Source organism: Dromiciops gliroides, chromosome 1 (genome assembly GCF_019393635.1).
Source record: "Dromiciops gliroides isolate mDroGli1 chromosome 1, mDroGli1.pri, whole genome shotgun sequence".
NCBI classification, from domain to species: Eukaryota; Metazoa; Chordata; class Mammalia; order Microbiotheria; family Microbiotheriidae; genus Dromiciops; species Dromiciops gliroides.
Window position 1 is genome coordinate 753188445 of NC_057861.1, and position 21940 is coordinate 753210384.

At 42.4% G+C, this 21940-nt stretch overlaps 1 protein-coding gene across 9 annotated transcripts in view; it reads right to left on the bottom strand.

The window, feature by feature from the left end:
- CACNA1D (calcium voltage-gated channel subunit alpha1 D) overlaps window positions 1-21940 on the bottom strand; it is a 355589-nt gene that overhangs the window by 49722 nt on the left and 283927 nt on the right. For 2 of the 9 annotated variants that reach the window (XM_043981509.1, XM_043981549.1), the window contains 5 exons: window positions 18122-18205; window positions 17520-17603; window positions 10069-10119; window positions 9561-9689; window positions 8434-8499 (listed from right to left, as the gene is read on the bottom strand). In XM_043981509.1, coding sequence (XP_043837444.1) covers window positions 8434-8499; window positions 9561-9689; window positions 10069-10119; window positions 17520-17603; window positions 18122-18205 — 414 coding nt within the window. The remainder of the gene's footprint in view (window positions 1-8433; window positions 8500-9560; window positions 9690-10068; window positions 10120-17519; window positions 17604-18121; window positions 18206-21940) is intronic. The other 7 variants (XM_043981522.1, XM_043981564.1, XM_043981554.1 and 4 more) reach the window with 4 other exon arrangements.

Here is a 21940-nt window from a genome sequence, read left to right on the forward strand (position 1 = left end):
GGATCACAATCTTAGAGTAATTCCTGTTAAGACCCTTTTTCCTCAAATAATCTTCAAAGTGTTTCTCTAGGTTGCAGAGGAAGGAATGATTCACACTGCACTCCTGTTCTGGAAGTTGCCCCATTTCTGCTGTGTTCACATTACAATGGGATGAACTAAGGAGGATTTGTGCCTAAAGGCCATGAGGAGGGGTAGAGTCAAGTTGGCAGAGCAAAAGAAGCATTTTTGCCCCTCTTTGCCACAAATTCCCTCTATACAACTTTTAAAAGCACACAAATTAAATTCCAAGTTGCCTAACCAAGAGAATATTATAGTGAGCCATTTTTCCAGCCACAGGAAGCTAAGGTCTGCAGGGAGTGCAATGGTGGAAGTGAGGGCAGCTGTGGCCCTTGGTGGTATGTTCAGTGGCACAGATAGTAAGGAGTCTGAACACGTGGTCAGAAAGAAATTCCTGGACACCCTCCCCACCTCCCGCCCTGCTATCACTGTTTACAGGACCAGACACTGATTGGAAGCTCCATTTCCCATTACCCAGTTCTGGGTCGCAGTTTCTGGGGTGGAGAGGAGAGCTTGGGGTCATGATGGAGCAGGGGCCATACTTGGGTAGGGGCAGGAAACCAGGAAGGCAGTCACCACTCCCTAGATCATAGGATCTTAGAAGCATAAAAACCTTACAAGCCCCAGAACTAGCTGTGAAAGCAACAGGATCTGAAAACCTGAAGTTTGGGACAGTGACCCCTTTCACCCCAAGAGGTGGGCAGAGCCCAATTCTAACATAAAGTCCAAAGTCAGGTAATAGTCTGGAAAAATGAGCAAACTTCAACAAAAATAACCTGACCGTAAAAAAAAAAACCAAACCTATTATTGTGACAGATAAGCTCAAGATGAAGTCAGAAGAAAACAATGATTTGAAAACATCTGCAAGCAAAGCCTCCAAGAAAATGTAGCTTGAACAGAAGCCCAAGAAGAATTATTAAAGAATTAGAGATTTTTTTTTAAAAGCAACAAATTATTTTAAAAATCAAATCAGAATGGTAGAGAAAAATTGGGAAAAGAAATGAAAGAAAAACATCATGAAGACAAAATTAATAGCTTGGTTAAAAAATTATGAAGAGAAAATTAATAGCTTGATTAAAAAATTACTGAAGAAAGTAACATCATTTAAAATCAGAATGGACAAAACTGTAAAAGAGGTACAAAACTTCACTGCAAAAAAATAACTCCTTAAAAATCAGAATTGGCCAAATAGCAAAAGAGGTATAAAAGCTCACTGAAGAAAATAATTCCTCAAAAACTAGAACTGTTCAAGTGGAAGCTTGAGGCATCAATGAAGAAGCAATAAAACAAAGCCAAAGATTGAAAAAAATAGAAGAAAATTTGAAATATATCATTGGAAAAATAATAGACTTGGAAAACAGACTGAGGGGAGATAATTTAAGAATGACTAGACTACCTAGAAGCCATAATAAAAATACCCTAGACATTATATTTTAAGAAATTATAAAGAAAAAAACTACCTACCACCTCCCCCCAAAAAAATTAAAAGAGGGGCAGCTAGATGGCACACTGGATAAAGCACCAGCCCTAGATTCAGGAGGACCTGAGTTCAAATCCAGCCTCAGACATTTAACACTTACTAGATGTTGTTACCCTGGACAAGTCACTTAATCCTCATTGCTGCCCCCCGCCCCCCAAAAAAAAGAAAAGAAAAAGAAAAACTACCCAAATAACATAAAACCAGAGGATAAAATAGAAATTCAAAGAATCCACTAATCAATCTTTAAAGTGATCTCAAAATGAAAACCCCTAGGAATATTAATTATAGCCTAATTCTAGAGCTCCCAGAGCAAGAAGAAAATAGTGTACACAACCAGAAAGAATCCAAATAACATGGAGCCATAGTTAGGATCATATAAGACTTAGCAGTTTCTACATTAAAGGAATAGAGGGCTTAGAATATGATATTGCAGAAAGCAAAGGAACTAGGATTACAACAAAAAATAATCTCCCAGCAAAACTTAGTATTATTCTACAAGGGAAAAAATGTATACTTAATAAAATAGAGGGCTTCCAAGCATTCCTATTGAAAGACCAGACATGAATAGAAAATCTGACATTTAAACCAATACTCAAGAGAAGCATAAAAAGGTAAAAATGAGTGAGAAATCACAAGGGACTCAATAGGATTAAACCATTTAAACTACTATAAGAGAAAATGAGATGCTAAGAACTTTAGTATTATTAGGGCAGTTAGAAGGACTCTACATAGAGAGAAGGCACAAGAGTAAGTCAATTAAGGGGCAGCTAGGTGGTGCAGTGGATAGAGCACCAGCCCTGGAGTCGGGAGGACCTGAGTTCAAATCCGGCCTCAGACACTTAACACTTACTAGCTGTGTGACCCTGGGTAAGTTACTTAACCCCAATTGCTTCACCAAAAAAAAAGTCAATTATGATCTCAAAAAAAAAATGGAGGGGTGAGAGAGATGCATTAGAAGAAGGGGGAAGGGAGAATAAGAATGGGAGAGGGAATCATCTCATGTAAAAGAGATACACAAAGAAGAGGAAGAGTTTTTACACTGGAGGGGGAAATGGGGGAGGGGAGGGCAAAGTGCTTGAATCTCACTGTCATCTGAACTGGTTCAAAGAGGGAAGAGTAAAGAAATCTCTCTTACCCAACTGGAAAGTAGAAAGGAAAGGGGTTAAAAGAAAGGGGTACATGATAAAAGAGAAGGTAGATTAAGAGAGGCAGTAGTCAGAAGTATAATAGACTTTTGAGGAAGAGACAGGGTAAAAATGAGAAGGATAAATAGAAGAGAATAAGATTGAGGGAAATACACAGTTGGCAATCACAACTGTGAATGCAAATGAGATAAACTTACCCATAAAATAGAAAATGACAGAAGAATGGATTAGAAAGCAGAATCCAACAATATGTTGTTTACAAGAGACCTACTTAAAACAGAAAGACACACACACTGAGTTAAAATAAGAGGCCAGAGAAGTATCTATTATGCTTTGGTTGAAGTGAAAAGGCAAGGATAGCAATCACGATCTCAGACAAAGTAAAACCAAAAAGAGACCAAATTAAAAGAGATAATCAAGGAAACTACATTTTTCTAAAAAAAAAAGTACCACAGACAAATCCATAAAATACTAAATTTATATGTATCAAATGACAGAGCATCCAGATGTTTGAAGGAAAAATTAAATGAATTATAGGAAGAAATGGACAGTAAAACTATACTAGTGGAGGGCCTCAATTTATCCCTCTCAGATATATCTAACCATGATGTTATCACAGTACAGCTCATTTTAATATGGACCACCCTCAAGTCAGGTCAACCAATGGAACTGAATGATGCTAGCCAATTAGCTTTGAACAGTGTATAAATAGCCGCCTCTATCAAAAGAGGAAAAAGCCTCTGACCATGAGGCTGGCACCATTCTAGGTGCAGAATGCTGCCCTGTTGGTGAGCATTCTCCTCTTAGGCTAGTATAGGTAATGTAGAGACAAACTGTCCCTGGGGGGTTTTCTGTTTGTGTTAAATGACACATGGTCAATACTTTAATAATAAAGACTTACTGCCTAAACAGGTGCAATAGTCATTAAATTTATAAGTAGCAATAATTTAGAAAACCAGTCTGGCCCCCCAAATAATTTAAATAAAACAATACCAAAATAGAAATCCTGAAAATCAAAGGAGAGGTTAATAAAATTGAAAGTTAAAAAATTAACTTATAAAAGAAATAAAGAACTGGTTTTGTGAAAGTTAGAAAATCCATTGATTAATTAGATTTTTTAAAAAGAAAACCAAATTAGCAGTATCAAAAATGAAAATGATGAATGTACCAATAAAGATGAAATTAAAGCAATAATTAGGAGCTATTTTGCCTAATTATATGCCAATAAAACAGACAATCTATGAAATGAACATATATTTACAAAAATGAAAATTGCCCAGATTAAGAGAAGAAGAAATATAATGCTTAAACCCATCTTAGAAAAAGAAATTGGACAAATAATAAAAGAGCTCTCCTGCAACAAAAGCCCCAGGACCAGCTACATTTACAAATGAATTCTACCAAACATCTAAAAAATAAGTAATTCCAATACTAATATAAACTATTTGAAAAAATAGAGTCTTACCAAATTACTTCTATGATGCAAATATGGTTTTGATAAATAAACTAAGAAGAGCAAAACCAGAAAAAGAAAACTATAGAACTAGTATTAATGCAAAATTTTTAAATAAAATATTTTCAAGCATTATAGCAATATATCACACAAAGAAATCACTGTGACCAGGTTACATTTATACCATGAATGCAGGGATGGTTCAATAATAGAGAAAACTATAGGTATAATTGACTATATCAACAATAAAAATAACAAAAATCATATGATTATATCAATAGATGAAAAATATTTTTTTGACAAAATACAATACCCATTCTATTAAAAAGACTACAAAGTACAGGAATAAATAAAACTTTTATTAAAATGATAAGTAGTATGTATCTAAAACCAAGAGCAAGCATTATCTGTAATGGGGATATATTAGAAGCCTTCCCAATGAGATATGGGGTAAATCGTGGATGTCCTTAATCAGCATTATTATTCAATACTCAATATTCAATTATTCAATAGAAATGCTAGCTATAGCAATAAGACAAGAAAAAGAAATTGAAGAAATAAGAATAGGCAAGAAGGAAACAAAACTATCACTTTTTGCAAAGATATGATGGTATACTTATGGAACCCAAGAAAATAAATCACAATACTAGTTAAAACAATAAACAAACTTTAGCAAAGTTGCCAGTTATAAAATAAACCCACATAAATCATTAGCATTTCTAACAAAACCCAGCAGGAAGAGATAGAAAGACAAATTCTATTTAAAATGACTGCAGACAATATAAAATATTTGGAGGTCTACTTTCTAGGACAAACCCAGGGATTATATAAACACAATTACGAAACATTTTTCACACAAATAAAGGCAAGATCTAAACAATGGGAGAAATATTATTGTTCATGGGTAGGTCCAGTCAATATAATGAAAAATGAAAATACTGCCTAAATTAATTTATTTATTCAGTGTCATACCATTCAAACTACCAAAGAATTATTTTATAGAGCTAGAAAAATAATAACAAAATTCATCTGGAGAAACAGAAGGTCAAAAAATGTCAAGGGAAAATAAAAAAAGAGTAAAGGAAGGCAGCATATTGGTATCAGATTTCGAACTATATTACAAAGCGATAATTATCAAAACAATATGGTAATGGCTAAGAAATAGAGTGGTACATCAATGAAATAGATTAGGGACATAATACATAGTAGTAAATTACTATAGTAATCTAATGTTTGATAAACCCAAATATCCCAGCTTTTGAGGAATGAACTCAACATTTGATAAAATTGCCAGGAAAATTGGAAAAAAGTTTGCCAGAAAATAGGCATAGACCAACATTTCACACCATGTACCAAGATAAAGTAAAAATAGATCAATTATTTGAACATAAGGGTTAATAAAAGCAAATTAGAGAAGTATAGGAAAAGGTACCTGCTAGATCTTTGAATAAGGGAAGAATTTATGACCAATTAAGAGATAAAGATGATTATGTGAAATAAAACAGATAATTTTTATTACATGAAATTAAAAGACTTTTGTACAAACAAAATTAATTCAGCCAAAATTAGAAGGAAAACAGAAAATTGGGGAAATTTTAATAGCAAGTTTCTCTGACAGAAAAGGCCTCATTTCTTAATTAAATAGGGAACTGAGCTAAATTTATAAAAAATAAGAGCCATTTCTCAACTGATAGTCAAAAGATATGAACAGTGAGTTTTTAGAAGAAGAAATAAAAACTATCAAACATACTTGAAAAAAAATGCTCTAAATCACCACTGATTAGAGAAATGAAAATCAAAACAACTCTTGAGATTCCACCTCATACCCATTAGATTGGCTAATATGACAGGAAAGGAAAATGACAAATGCTTGAGAGGATGTGGGAAAACTGGGGCACTAATGTACCACTGGTAGAGTTGTGAACTGATCCAACCATTCTGGAGGATGATTTAGAACTACATCAAAGAACTATAAAACTGTGCATACCCTTTGATCCACCAATACCACTGCTAGATCTATATCCCAAAGACATCAAAAAAGGGGAAAGTACCTATAAGTATAAAAATATTTATAGTAGCTTTTTCTGTTGTGAGAACCAGGGGCCCCTGCCCCCTGCAGAGAAAGAATTGACCTTTCTGAGGTTTCTAAAGTTAAACAGGCATCCTGGACATTGCCTCTCTATTCATGGACTGCCTTTAAGACATGTCAATCAATGGACTTGAATGCTACCAGCCAGTTAGCTTGGAGCTGTGTGTAGGGACCGCCCCTCTTCCTGTTCCACAGGGAGCTTCTGGTCAAACTGAGGGTACTCTTTCTCTTGGATAACATGACAGGCCAGGTGAAGGGTTTGCTCCCCCCCCCCACCTTTCTCTCAAGTGTAGATCTGAGCTAGGTTTTTTCCATTCTTTCAGAGACATGTGCTCTTTCTCTTTACTAACTTCTAATATACTTTAATAAATGCTTAAAACCTAAGCTGTTGCTGAATTTATAAGTAAATCCTAGCTAGTTTCTCCTCCACACTGGGGGGCAAGTAAGGACACACACATTAGATTTTACTCATCACATTGTGGTGACAAAGAACTGGAAACTTAGGGGAGGCCCATTAATTGGGGAAGGACTAAATGAGTTGTGATATATAATTGTGATACAATACTATTGTGCTATGAGAAATAACAAGCAAGATGGTTTCATAAAAGTCTGGACGAGTTATATGAATGGATGCAGAGTAAAGCGAGCAGAACTAGGATAACAATGTATACAGTAAGGGGCAGCTAGGCGGCACAATGGATAAAGCACTGGATTCAGGAGGGCCAGCAGCAAAATTGTGATGATGATCAGCTGTGAATTAGTTAGCTACTCTAATCAAGGCAATCCAAGACAAATCCAAAGCACCCATGATGAAAAATGCTGTTCACCTCCAGTTAGAGAATTGATGAGCTCTGGATGAAGATTGAAACATACGTTTTCAATTTTAGTTTTCTTGTCTTCCCCTCCCATATGGCTAAAGTGAAAGTGTGTTTTGCATGACTTCATATGCATGATAGGTATCATATTTCTTGCTTTATCAATGGATGAAGGAAGGAGTGGGGAGAGGGAGAGAATTTGGAACTGAAAATAAAAGTTTTGTTTTGTTTTGTTTTTAAAGACATGGCAGAGAGGTAGCTAGGTGGCACAGTGGATAAAGCACTGCCTTGGATTCAGAAGGATCTGAGTTCAAATCCTACCTCAGACACTTGATACTTACTAGCTGTGTGACCCTGGGCAAGTCATTTAACCCTCACTGCCCCACAAAACAAAACCAAAAAAGGCATGGCAGGACAAGTCTGGCAAAGCTACTTTTCACAAAGATCTTCACCCTGACTGAGTCATGCTCCCAACTTCCTGTTTCCTGGCTCCCTCAAATAGCACAGACCCCAATTCATGTGGTCTCACATGCGTAAAGGGGCCTCCAGTTCTGGTGGTTCCTTGACACCATCCTGTCTTTCCAGATAACAAGGCAACTCTGCTCCTCTCAAACATGACCTCACAAATATCAAGTCAGAAAGCTCCCTGTGGTGGCACATTTCAGAGAGCAGCCTTATTTATCTTTTTAAGAGTATCTTTAGGGGCAGCTAGGTGGCACATTGGATAGAGCACCGGCCCTGGAGTCAGGAGTACCTTAGTTCAAGTCCGGCCTCAGACACTTGACACTTACTAGCTGTGTGACCCTGGGCAAGTCACTTAACCCCAATTGCCTCACTAAAAAAAAAAAAAAAAAAAAGAGTATCTTTAAAAACATCTTTGAAAAGCCAGTCACTGAGGAGCTTTGAGATGAAAGAATTTTAGCTAATATGCAGACACAAGAATTATTGATTGTTTGTTCCAGATTCTCAAATGGTTGCAATAAAATGCAATTACACAAAATCCTAACAGACACTGACATTGCCCACAGGATCTCAGCAAGAGCTACGATGTGCTCTCTCCATATTCTTGTAACCATGGAGCCTCACCCCAGTCCTGGGAGGCAGCGACAGGAGGCAGGAGCAGCAGTAACCCCATTTTATAGTCAAGGAAACAGCCTTGGAGAATGTGTCAGGGGCAGGATTTTGACCCAGATCATTGTGATTGGCAGTCTAGCTTTACCAACAATAGGGCAAGATCACCTTGTCGGGGCCCTTCGAGATCCTACTGGAGATGCTCTAACAAAAAAGGAGGAACAGAGTCAATCTTATCAGCAGAGGCTACTAGGAGGCACACACATTTCCATGTCCTCCACACATGGAAAAACTTGGAGGAAAGGGGGTCTGGAATGATTTACCTGCATCCCGATGACAGCATAGATGAAGAACAACATAGCTATGAGAAGGGCAACATATGGGAGAGCCTACAACAAGAAAAGAACATCAGTTAGTCTGGCTGGGTGCTAAGTCACCAACCTCTGAAATCCCCTCTGTAACCCACTTGGCGTTGCTCAGGAGAACCCATGCCCTCCCAATCCATTTTAGGACAGCTTTCCAATGAGCCTACATTTCTCCCCTTTGCAATTTCCGCTCACTGCTTCACCTCTTCCTATTTAAGCAACAGTGGGAATGTGTCCATGGGGCATTCAGGAGGGAAAATAGACACTGTCTGGATTCTGGATTCACCACTGCAGTGCTATGTTTTGGTTCAACACAAGTGCTACCAAACATGACAACCAGAAACTTCTAAAACAAAAACATTTGCAAGCTTTTCTTCTAAAACTAAAAACTTTGGATTGTGCAATTTCACATGGGCCAGCAGGTAGGCAAAGAGAACTCTCTTCAAGTCCCATTTTAAAAATTTTAATATCAAGTCCCTCCACTGGAGCTTGCTTAACTATTCTCAAGGCTCTGTGCTAAAGCACCACATTATAGGTGAACCAACCGGAGAACACTGCCCTTCCACTATTTCTAGCAAATAATGGACCATCTACATCACACTGAACTCTAGGCTGTCCACAACAGGCAGAAGTGCCTGTGTTCTGGCCAGCATCCTGCCAACTTACCATCTCACACCTATGTGAGGTTTCAATCACATGAAGTCTCAAGGAAGCACTTGGACACAGTAAACATGCATTTCACTTGTAATACAATTAAACAAAAACATGTTTTTCTTTTAAGTCCCTGTAGGAAAGCCCAAGGTATCAGCAAATCAGCCAAAAGCATTTTGTTTCTTTCCCATGGGTAACTTCTCTGTGTGTCCAAAAACTATACCATAAATATTGACTCATTAAAATAATATAAAGCTTTCAAAGCAACCTACATTCATTGAACACCTCCAACTGATGACTGGCCAAAGAAAAAGAAAATGGAAGTGTTCAACTGGACTGTCTTTGGGCTGAGTTTCTTATGACAATTTCCTGAAGAAGCTCAAAGGTACATGTGATGACAGGAAGAATCTGAGTGAAACCGGGCCTCCTCTCACCTGGAAGGATTTAATAAAAGTCCACAGCAGAGTCCGGATTCCTTCCCCTCTACTAAGAAGCTTCACCAGTCTCATGACTCGGAAAAGACGGAAAAATGTAATGGAGATTCTGTTGCTCTCTTCTGAGTTCTGCAGGGTGATCACAGAGTGGTCAAACAGAAGGAGAAGTAGAACATGTGACACTCTCAGGAAAAAAAAAAATAACAGCAACAGATGTAAGAGTGGCAAAGGGAAGAAGTGAAGATGTGTTTCTATGGCCTTGTCATCTTGAAAAACCATGGTATGAAAGGAAAACGTCCATGCTGACAACAAGGGCCACCCCATGGCTGCCACACACACCACATGCATTTCCTAGTGTTGGGGAGCTCGGGAGACTGCACATTGATAATGACCATTCTAGGAGGACAATCATGAAAAAGACAGAAAAAACCAGTAAAAAACCAGACATGACCAGAAGAATAAACTGAAAGAAGAGGCAAAGCCACTGGGGATCAGCCACTAATCTTACCCCAGGAGCAGCAGTTGGGACAGGGACAGGGCTATTTTCACTGTCAGTTGGCTTTAAGAAATCAAATAAAGATGAACAATATTAATGATCAGGAGTCAGAAGTAGAAGATTAGGAGGACATTTGACATGTACACTTCTTGGGATAACACACCAGTCAGCCCCCTCCCTAGAAAATGCCAGGCGAGTTCCAGGCCACATGAGGTAGTTATTGCTCTCTGCCTCTTCTGAACCTAACCCTAAAGGTCACTCAAAGGACGGCATGCCCCAAATGCTGAAAAATCCCAGGAAAGTTTCCAAACCCCAGTTTTTCCAGAAAGGCAAAAATTTCAAGTCCATTCTTTTATCTCTCAGAGAACATTCTCTCCTCATTTTGAAAAGGGAATAAACACAGGTTCTGAATCATTCTCAGTGAAGCAGACTGGCATAGCTTTCTGCCTGAGGAAGAAGACTCTGACGAAATACTCCCCACTGATTGGAGCCTGACTCTCTACAATGACCCCTAGGCAGGCAGTGTAGCCCCATGCCTTGGGTCTGCCCTTATGGGGCCACCATTTCATCTGTCAATTTGGAATTTTGAAACACTTCATGAGAATGACAGGAGCCTCCTGTTCACCATCATTTCGTAGCACAAGAATCACAGGCAGGAAGCAGGAGGCAGGCCTCTGGAATGGACTTGAAGCTTCCCTGGCTTTGCTCTTTGCAGGACACACTCCATCTTCACTGAGCCCCATTACTTCAGAATTTGTGATTTTGGGGGCAGGGGCTGGGCCGAACTTTTTTGTTTGTTTGTCTGTTTCACTATGAACTATGAATTTGCCAGCAAATTCATAATGTAAATTGTATAACATAAAATTTTAAGTTGGACATTTAAACTTAAACTTATGAATAAGGGTATAAGGATCTCCTTTCTTTGCTCCACCAGTTATAAGTACCACCAATGTAGACCCTGCAATAGTCAAGAAGGAAAGTTTCAAAAAGAAAAGGAAAAGGGAGAAGGGGGAAGGGCAACAGAAAGGGGAAGGAGTCTCTTAGGAGGCTGGTGAGGACGATGGGGCCTTTGGCTGCATTGTTTGGTGTCTGGGGAATGGGGAGTCTAAGGAGGGCATTTCAAAGCTCTCCCAAAACATGGAAGATGAGGGAGAGATGAGGATCCTTGGGATATCGCTGAAAGGAAATATGCAAACTAAGGAATTCTCCCCCAAAGAAAACACAGTAGAAAATGTCCACAAAAGAAAAGCCAGAAAAGAAAAAGGAAGGGCATTCAAAGAACCGTCACTATAGAAAAGTCAGTTAAAAAGCACTGCAAAGAGCCTGAGAACCAGAGGTGCTGAAGCAGATGAAAACAGGCATTCTTTCCTGAGTGTGGCCTCTGTAAAAGAGCTTGTTCGGTGAAGCACATGGTGTTTCTTACACTGTCCCTCTTCTGCTGAGCATCTTTCCATGGGTCACCGCTCCCTAACCTAAAACTGATCCTGGCAGCAGGAACAAAGAGTCACCATCTTCCCTGGTCTTGCCCCCATGACAGCTCGTCAGGGTGGCATGAATCCAGCGGGAGTGAGAGGGGTATGCCCCGCCCCCTCTGCTTGATGCTCCAGGAAAGCCTAGATGCTGACTTCTGAGACCCCCCCCCCCGACTGTCTTGTCTGTTCACATACTTGGGGAGACATGTTCTCAATCCTGCCTCCTCTAGCTGTAATTCAGCCCAGGTAGATTCCCTTGCCTACCTCCCTGCCTGCCCTCAGTCTGATCCTCTGCCAGACTGATTTTCACATGAGGTCAAGGGAGTTAGTCAAGAGGACTTCTGAAGGATGAGAAACCAGTGGGCTGCGAAGACCAGGGCTATCCATTGCGGTTTTTTAAGTGACAGAAAGACATAATGGGTGTGGTGGGGCACAGCTACACAGCATTCATAGAGGGAGTAAGAAACCTTGAGAGCAAAGCCAGACCAAAAATCCATCAGAAGACCGTGACCTAAATCGGCAGTACAGCCTATCATCCCTCTCTAATAGGGTTAGTGTGCTCACTCACAGGATCTCACAGGATTCATGTGTTAGAATAGACCTTAGATGTCCTCAAGCCCCACCCTCTCATTTGACAGCTGAGGAAAACTGAGGTGCAGAGAGCTGCAGTCCATGAGATTCCAACCAGGACACCGTCCGCCACCCCTCAATGCAGCAGGGTGGGTGATAGCTCTGCTGGCAGAGGTAACTGGGGACGCTTTAATTTAGAAATCAGAGGGATGATCAGGGAGACACATCCAAGATGCCAAAACATTTTCAAAAGCTTTTTCTCAAAGGCAAATGCTCTTGTCTGAGGGAGAAGGGAGAGGAGCCCGGGATTCTCAGGGTTGGAGTTGTAGGTTTTATCGGGAGCCATTCACCGCAAGAAATCTCTGAGGACTATCCAGAGGGTGTGGCCAGTCAGGGCTGGGCAACAGGTGGACTCCTGGGGGAGGGGAGTTTCACTGACCGGATAGTCAGTCATAAGGGAGTTGGGTGAGTGAGAATCTGGGACTCTACTTGACTTCCCAGGGCCCCTAGAAAGAGAGTAGTTTGTCTCCCTATCTCTCTCACCCTGGCTCAGAGGTGGCTTCAAAACAAGGAGAAAAGGCTGGAATGTGGTAAGGAGGCACCAGTTCACTGCTGGATTTTGATATTTCTTCCCTAGTGGCATAGCTTCAACCAGAGCCAAGTCAACACCACCAGGATACATCTTAGCCTGCACTCATGAGGATGAGGTCAGCAAATCCTCGGAGGAGGGAGTGTGTCATCAGGCTGCTGGCCTTCTTAGGCCACAGGGCAGTGTCCAATGGCTCAGGCCACTGCTGCTCTTTGTCCTCTCCCTCCCACCCAACTCTAACAGAACAAATGCAAAGGATTCCCTGCAGGCACCCTGAAGTTATACAGTTGCCCTGGTTGGGGGGGGGGTGGAGGTTCACACCTTGAGGTCTTAAATTAGGAGGAAGTGGTAATTTTCTTCTGCTTCCATCTTTATCTTACAGAAATGAACTTAGACAGCTTTCTAAAGAAGTCATAAGAGAGCCCAAGGCAGGTCTAAAGCCAGATAAAGCTATCAAGACTACGAGAGACAGGGACCCTGCTGTCTCCCTCTGCTTTCTGGATCAGCCCCCTCACTTTGTCATGAGGTATTTCTGCAGTCTCAGTGGCTAGATACCTGGCTGAAAATCCCTCTGGGTGGTCTGAAGGGACCCAGCCTAAGAGGGAGCATCAAACTCTTTAGAAGGGTAAAACCAAATGACATCATCAGAGATTTGAGATCATGGCTGCCTCTTATAATTAAGGTGATATGACGATTTTCAGAATTTTCATTCCCTCTAAATGAGAATAAACCTTCTGAAACTCTCAAGAGGAAATAAAAAGAAATGAGTGTTTGCCAAACAAGTCATTAGCTCCTGAGACAGACATTGTGAGCACTCTGATAACAAAGCTTAAATGTCAGATTAACACCACATTTTGTTTCTAGGTTTTTGTCTTTTTACCTTTCAAGAAAGAAAGAAACAGGTATCAATGAAGCTCCCTCAATCAACTGAGCTCCCTATTACTTTTCTGACATGTTAGCAGCTTTTTAATACAGTAAGCAACTGTGTTGAAAATGTGAATTTAAAAACAATTAAATTGTGAATGAAGCCAGGTGGGGAGGGGGAGAAAACTAGGTGAGCATGCACGGGAGCTTCAGAGAGGGTCATCCAAAGTGTTTTAAGTAAAAAACACAAATGCAAGTTTGTCATTTCCAGACAATAATCTGTCTTTGAGAAAGCAAGAGATAGCTATTAATCCTCACAGGTTCTTTTGGCTGATCACAGAACCAACTGTGACTGGCCCAGGGGGCACCCTCTCTGAGCCTGCACCTGAAGTCAAGGAAAACAATTTAGATGACCACAGTCAGTCAGTCTTTGGTATGTCCTGTGAAACTGTGAAAATCAAGCGTGAATGAGCCAAAGAGTACATGATCTTTAGTGGTGAGGCTGGTTTGACAATAACGTCAACAGATATGGGCTTACATATACTTGCCTCTACAATTTTCTAAAAATAAAATGAACATGAGAGTCAATTAGGCAACAGAAAAGGAATGTGAACAGAAGCTAGAGAAATTCTAGAATGGGTGAAGTCCTAGAAATAATCACAACAAAATGTTGATAAACTGACAAACAGGTGTCACTTCACCGAGATGTCACTGCAAGGAAAGCCCTGCCAATAATTCCTCTCTGACAGATGGGAAAAGTGACCCAAGGCCCTGGGAGGTTATTTGACTTGTCCTGGATCAAACATATAGGACCCGGAGGAGGGTGACCTTGGACTCACTAAATCCTCCTCACTCTTGACCAGTCCTATCAGGTTGTGGGATGCCAGAGTCTGAGGACTCTGTGCTGGGGGTCTCCTGACAGCTTGGTGACCCAAGGGTGAATCCTGCTTCATACATATAGCAGGGGAAACTAAAGGAGAAGGAATATTAGAGCAGAGTTGTAACCTTTTTTTGTTCCAGGGACCCCTTCAGCAGAACAATGCTATTAAACACATGAAATGAAATGTATGGGATAACAAAGCCAATTACATTGAAACAAAGATGTAATTTTTTTCCCCATCTACATTTGGCACTCTGTCAAAAGCTCTCCAAAGACTGAATGAAGGGCCCCTGGCTTAGAGCATTCTTTGAACTTAATTCCTTTGTGGATGAAGGAAGAGATCCAGGAAACTCCTGAAAAGGGTGACAACCCCACCTGGGAGCCCCACTCCAACCAGAATGGACAACAGGGAGACAGGGTGGGGCTTATATAATCCAACTCAGCCAAATTCCCTTTTACTAATCCACAGGGCTGGCTTTGTTGTGTTGATGACATCATCCCCATCACTGCCATCGACACCCCCGACCCCGGGGAAATGGGTCTCTTCATCCCCTCTTACGGCAGCTAGGTGGCACTGTGTATAGTGCGCTAGGCCTGGAATCAGAAAGACCTGGATTCACATCCAGCCTCAGACACTTGCAGTGTGGCCCTGGACAAGTTATTGACTCAGTTTCTTCAACTGTCAATTAGGGACAGTGATAGTTTGTTAGCCAACTGCCTCATGGAGCTGTGAGAATCAGATGAGACAATATCTGGAAAGTGCTTAGCACCGTGGCCGGCTCATTCATAGTAGACACTTAATAAATGCCTGTTCCCCTCCCTCTTGTAACACAGGGAGCAGTCACTGCCCTTTGTCCCACTAGGGAACAAGGTGTGGATGATTTGGGGAGTGATGCAAAATTCAGGCAATCTTCCCTCACATGCCCAGATGGGAAGACCACCAGTCTTGGCCTTCCCTTGGATTCAGGCACTGACTGTGTTCCATTGACTTCATTCAGCAGGGGTAAACACTCTGACCAGCTAAACACCTCTTGCCAACCACACGAGTCAACAGATGTGTCTCCCATCCAAAGACGTTGCTTTTGGTGTTGATGGGATGAAATATAACCGACTAAGAACATAACGGCCAAGGATAAATGGGACAAATGAGAGAAAAGAGAATTCTGACTAAGGTTGTTTTAGCACTTGGGGGAAATTCCTTTCTTCTAAAGGGAAGCCAAATGTCAAAGGTCTGCTGCAGGAAAACTGAGGTGAGCAGGAGCCAACTCTGAAGAAGGACGAAAAGCTGGAGGATGTGTGGCAACAGTGAGGGCTTGTGGAAGGGTCACTGCCTCCCAGAGCCTCACCCATGCCCTGGGGTGAAGATGGGGCTGGTTTAAACAGTGCCTGGAGCTGCAGCTGATGAGCTTTGATATCCTGCAACTGTCAGAAACTGAGATGTGCATCCAGTGCCTATACCTGGTCCCAAGAGCGGTCTGATGTACCAAGGCTTTGTGGTGGTGACTCAGGCTTTTTTACACACCCATCACTCAGACACAATCAAACCCTTTAAAAGCCCCATGATAAAATCCTGCCCCTTGGATGCTGGGATATTACACAGGACTTCTCCCTCACTCTGACTTAGTCGGTAAAGTCATCCTCTCACTTTTCTTTACAGCAGTCTGACTTTCTTCAGAATGGTTTCTCAGACATTTGTCACCTTTTACCTCTAAGCTAGGGAGGAATGATCCCATTTGACAGATGAGGAAATTAAAGTTTAAGGGTGGCAAGAGACTTGCTCGAGGTGGGTCAGAACATCAGCAGAAGGATGTGGATGAGGATGCAAGCCTCTTGAACCTGAGCTGGGTTCCCTTTCCCCCAGGCCTGGAGGCAGCACCATCCTGCTCTCAGACATAAGGGTCGCAAGAAGGTTCTGCTGTATGTTCTCTGTGTGAGGCACCTCAAAACCAAGGACCAATGTTCAAGGCTTGTGCAGAACCACCCGTTCATCCCACAAAGAGAGGCAAACAGACAATGAAGAAGACTCAAGCCCCATGCTGGGGGCAGGGGGGCAAGAAGAAATCTCTTTGCATCAGGAAGGCCCACCCGACACACAAGCCATATCTGAATCATGCATGGGAGGCCCACAGAATGTTTCAGATAACATTGCAAATAACAAGAAATGATAGAATATTGAGAAATTAAATGCGCCAAGCACACAGTGAGTTTTTGATCAGTTTGTTACACGAGTGACACCTGATGGATGTGCCCCCAAGCTTCTCTCAATCCTAGCTCATCAGGTTTCAGGTGCAGGCATCCATCTACCTGGGCTAAGCAGAATGGGATGTGAGAGCCTTACCCCTTTCTCCTGGGAGGCTGGTGTTAGGAGGTTTCTAGGTGAGGCAAATGAACCTCTCTTTCACCACCCCTGATACCACTTGGGGTGAGGAGGCAAGAAACAAAACTAACATTCTCAGCAATGATGCAGCACCTCCTCAGCAGTCCAATGGAGAAGGAAATGGAATGAGGAGAGAAGTGGAAGAGACCTTCCTGCCTCCCTCTGCTCTCCTAACCTCAAAACTGAACCTTTCTTCTCAAGAGCAGCTTCCTTCCCTCCCATGCTGACACCCAAAAGAGCTCCTTGGCAGACTTCGGAGGAGCACCTCCAGTTCAATAGGCTGAAGAATACTGTGGCTTAAACCAGTGTCATACAGTGGATTCAGTGAGGATGAAATGGACGTCACCTTTACAGCAACTTCATGAGGTGGGCGGGAGGCAAGTCTTATTATCCCTCTCTAGCAAATGGAAAATGTGAGGGCCTACGTATTCAAGCCATGTGGCTAATTAATTGTGGAGTTCAATTCCCAAATAAAATGATTATACCTAGTCTTTGGAAAAATCTTGCCAGGTCCTCCATTAACATACGGAATTTTTTTTCCAAATTGGTTTCTGTCTCATACATTTTTGGTGAGATTTGTTTTTAAGAGTGCTAAATTTACATTTGGCTTCCAGGTTAATGCCTAACATAGGCAAGGATTCCTGGGGCCATGTTTACGCGTGTGTAAACACGACAGCATTTACTCGATAATGTGCAAAGTTTGCTACTTACATTCACTTCCGTAATAGCGATATCAACAACACTACCAACAACGATTAAGGCATCAAAAGTGTTCCATGCATCAGTGAAATAGTGCTGTTAGAGAGCGTCCAGGAAGGCCCCGGAAAGAGAAGGCACAGGGGACAAAAAAGAAGAAAGGACACTATTAGAGGAGCACAACCCGGTCTCCCTGCATGGACTTGGGGAGCTTCCACCACTCTCCTGGGAAGAGCAGTGTGTCCGCACTGTGCGAAGTCTCTTTTCAGAAATCAGGAAATGAGCAGCTGTGCCCCCTTTCCTATCAGAGGCTAGAAGGCAGGATGATTGTAAAGATGTCATTCCCCAAAAACTGGGAGGCTCGAGCGTGAGCTACAAGTGTAGAAGATGCCTAGGGAGAAAGGTTTTGTGAGGATCGAGCGATCAGAGTCCTCCCCAAAGGCAGGGCTTTGGGAACAACCTCCTTGTGGATTCTTAGGTTAAGTCAAACTGCTACCTGTGACTTGTCCAGATGATGGAAACTGCAGGGAAGGGAGAGAAGGAAGACAGAGGGAGGCAAACCAAAGAGGGAAGAAGCACAGGGCAGGCAAAGGCCAACGCAAGGGGTGTATACTTACATCTGCTTCGCTGAGAGCGACGTCTACAATGCTGCCGATAACGATGAGGGAGTCAAACGTATTCCAGGCATCACTAAAATATCCCTGAACAGAGCAGGCAGGGGCAGACATTTATGATCACATACCAAATGCCGTTTGACCTACAGGGGGAAATTCCTACTCCTGCAGACTATTGCAGATTGTTGGGGGTTGGGAGGGGAGGGAGAGATGGAATTCATCGAACTAGACTGGTGGGCCAACAGGAAAGCCAAAATGGAACCAACAATATTGTCTACTGAAGGAAAGGCACTCAGAGGACTCTGTGTGTGTGTGTGTGTGTGTGTGTGTGTGTGTGTGTGTGTGTGTGTGTGTGCGCGCGCGCGCGTGTGTGTCAGGGCTTCAGCTAACGTTCTCAGCAATGATGCAGCACCTCCTCAGCAGTCCAATGGAGAAAGAAATGGAATGAGGAGAGAAGTGGAAGAGACCTTCCTGCTTCCCTCTGCTCTCCTAACCTCAAGCCCTAGGCATCAATCATGTTATTCCCTCTCTTGTTCAAATGATATTCAGGCATATCACCTTCTTTTTCCTTCCTACACTGACAAGGCATCCAAGGGAGAAGAGGCTCCCCCCACCCCCAACCCCAGAAGGAGCCCTTGCTGCGGCAGCAGCAGCAAAAGTTTTTCTGGTGTAAGGATATTCTTGAGCATACCCTGCCAGGCTTGTCAGGAAGAAAGGGAGAAGGTAACTCACATGCAGAAATAAATGCCTATGGAAATGAGCAACAATACCAAATGCCTTTTGTTTGGAGCTCTCCCCCAACTGGTGGCTAACCAGATCTCTGCTAGCATCCTAGGCCACAAGTAAAAATAAAATAAATTAAGAAAAAAAATCCTAGGCTGATTCACACCTGACCAAAGCCAAGTGTTTCCTTCCCTTTGGACATCTCTCTCTCCTCTTGTAGAACTTGCTTCTCAAGGAGCCTCGTACATTTGTTTTCTTCTTCCCCACCACTTGTCTAAATTTGTTCTTACTTCAGCAGTCAATCTGAAAATAATCTAATAAACTTTTGTGCTAAAATACTAATAACTCATAGGTCTAGCACAGCACATTGTAGGCACTTAATAAATGTTTGAATTAATACCAGTCTACTATGTTTCCCTTTTGTCACAGAATGATAAATTGGGACAAGGATGGATCAATATCAGCTTCATCCTGTCCATTCAGCCAATGACTGCCTTTCTCCTCTTGGGCTCATCCTTTCCTTTTCAGACTCAGGACCCCCACCACCCTAGACTGGGTCTAGTTACCTCACTTGGCTTACTGCAGTAAGTGATCTCCTTGCTTCAGTCACTCAGCTGATTAGTCAACCAACAAGCATTTATTAAGAGCCTACTATGTGCCAGGCACTATGCTTTCCAGCTATCTGAGTACAAACAACCCCTGCTTGCAAGATGTTTACACTCTAATGAGGGAGACAGCAGGTACATACAAAACTATGGTCAGCATAAATATAGAGTTTGTAAATACAGTCATTCTTGTATGCACATATACATATGCACACACGAAGCATTTAGACAGAAGGTACTTTGGGAGACGGGAGGATGGGGGGAAAGGGGCTGGGTCCCAGCCTCTCTTCCTCTCCCCTCCATGCTACCTACACCCAGAATCTAGAAAAGCTCTCTGCTGCCAGTCTGGCTGTGCCCTGACACCTCCACCAGGCTCCAAGTGGCCACGAGGAGACCAGCATACAACCTCCCCATTGGGTTGTCTGGATTCTTCCCATGGCACATTCCTACCCCTGCCCAGCAGACATGCGCCAGGCTTCTCTTTGCTCTCATGCCTCTTCTTCTTCTCCTCCTCATACCTAGAACACATTTCTCCCTTCTCTAACAAGTCAAATCCTATTCAAGGTCTTGAAAAGCCTCCTCAATGAAGCCTTCCAAGGAATGACTTGGGCTGGGAGAGATTTTTCTCTTCTCTGAAATAAATGTCATTCTGTTGACATTCATGTTGTATCCATGACATAGAATGAGCTACGCTGGCCAGGCAGCATGGCCCAGAGGCAACTCTTTGGTCTGGAGTCAGAGGACACAGGTGGAAATGCTTGTTGTGCCACTTAAAATGGGACAAGACATTTCAGCTCACTAGGCCTCAGATGCCAGATCTATACAACAAGGGTGTTGGACGAGATGACCTAGGAGCCATCAAAAATGGCTTGAGTGTAGTGCCAGGAGGTTACAAAATGTCTGGTTTCAAGGTTTTATACCCACAGGCTGGAATTCTTTGGAAGAGAGTAAGCAGATACGATACAAATCTGACCAATATTCTTATTCCAGAGTGAAGGGCAGAAAAGAACTAGGTGTCCTGTGGCTTTAGACAACTGAAATCCTGATGGACCGTGAGAGGAACATCTATTTTACCTTTAAGTGTCATATAGAGCAGGAAGAACCAGTGTTCTGTGGAGAGTTTTACTTTTGGAGTCAAGAAGACCTGGGCTCAACCCTCCCTTTGGACACACATCTTTGCTCCTTGGTTTCCTCGTGTGTACAACTTACCAAGTCCTTGTGACATTTGGCTAAAATGAACTTTGCAGAGAATGCTCTGCAAGCATGCAAGTGCTATAGAAAGGTCCTCATTGTTCGAAGGCCAGCCCTAGTCTGTCTGAAGCCCAGGCGGTCAAAAAGTCTACCTTGGAGAATCCGCCTGAACTGCCTTCATGAGTCCTCAGGAGATGAACAGGCACACCCTTGTGGGAGATGAGGAGGAGAAAATCCATTTGAAAAAGAAGTTCCCTTTCCAGCAAACTAGAAAGACAGACTCCAAGGAACAGGGCAGCTTCTCTGCATGGGAGCGGTCATCTGTGGCCCCTTCCCAGCTGTCCATTCAGAACAGTAATGAGCTCAGTGCTGGGACAGAGCACTGCCCTTGAGGCACGATGGGATTCAAAGCAAAGAGGACAAGAGCATCTTCAGTCTAACAAAGGGCCCTCTGGGCAACACCCCTGTGAAGTAGATAGTATATATAACCATTTCCACTTTACAGGTCAAGAAACTGAGACTCGGAGACATTAAGTCAAAGTATGTGGGTTTATTGACGAATGGAAAAGGCTGCTGACTCTCTTCCTTAGGATTTTCCTCATGTCCTTGTTCGTTTGACCTGTTAAATTTTTCATCTTTAGTAGCCAGGGCTGTAGGCAAGCCTCAAAGTCAGAACATGAACCCAGGGCTCCTGTTCCATGGGACCTCCCTTCCTAAAGGATGGAGATCATTTAAGCAAACCAAAGGAGCTGTCTCCGGGGTAAGGTGCTTCTCTCAGTCTAGCAGGGGCTCCAGGTGACGGGCTCTGAATGCTCTTTGCTGTGATTCTCTGGTTTGGGGTTAGGGTGACCTTTTGGTAAATTACAAATTAGCTGCCAGCTGGTTAAAATCTTCTTGTTCATTAAGGCTTCCAAATGAAAAACAAGCCATCCAGAGGACACTTCTCTTTGTGCCTTCAGCAAAGGTCACAAAACCACAATTCAACAGAGGGCCAGAAACCTTCAGAGAACCCTACTATTTGGGAGTTGGAAAGGACTTTCCAGTCATCTTTTATAACACCGGAAAGGGGCCCCGACTATGGTATCCCTGACAAGTGATATTCCATCATGGGGGGAACCCACCACCTCCCCCCTCCAGAGGGCCTGCTCTCCTTTGGGACAGCTCCAATGACTAGGAGGATCCTCTTCAGCCCCATCCTGCCTAGAAATATACAGATGATTCCAAACTTAGAAGAAATAAATAAATTAAAATGCTGGGTGATAGAGTCAGGATACAAAAAATATTTTGACAGGCCAGAGCATTA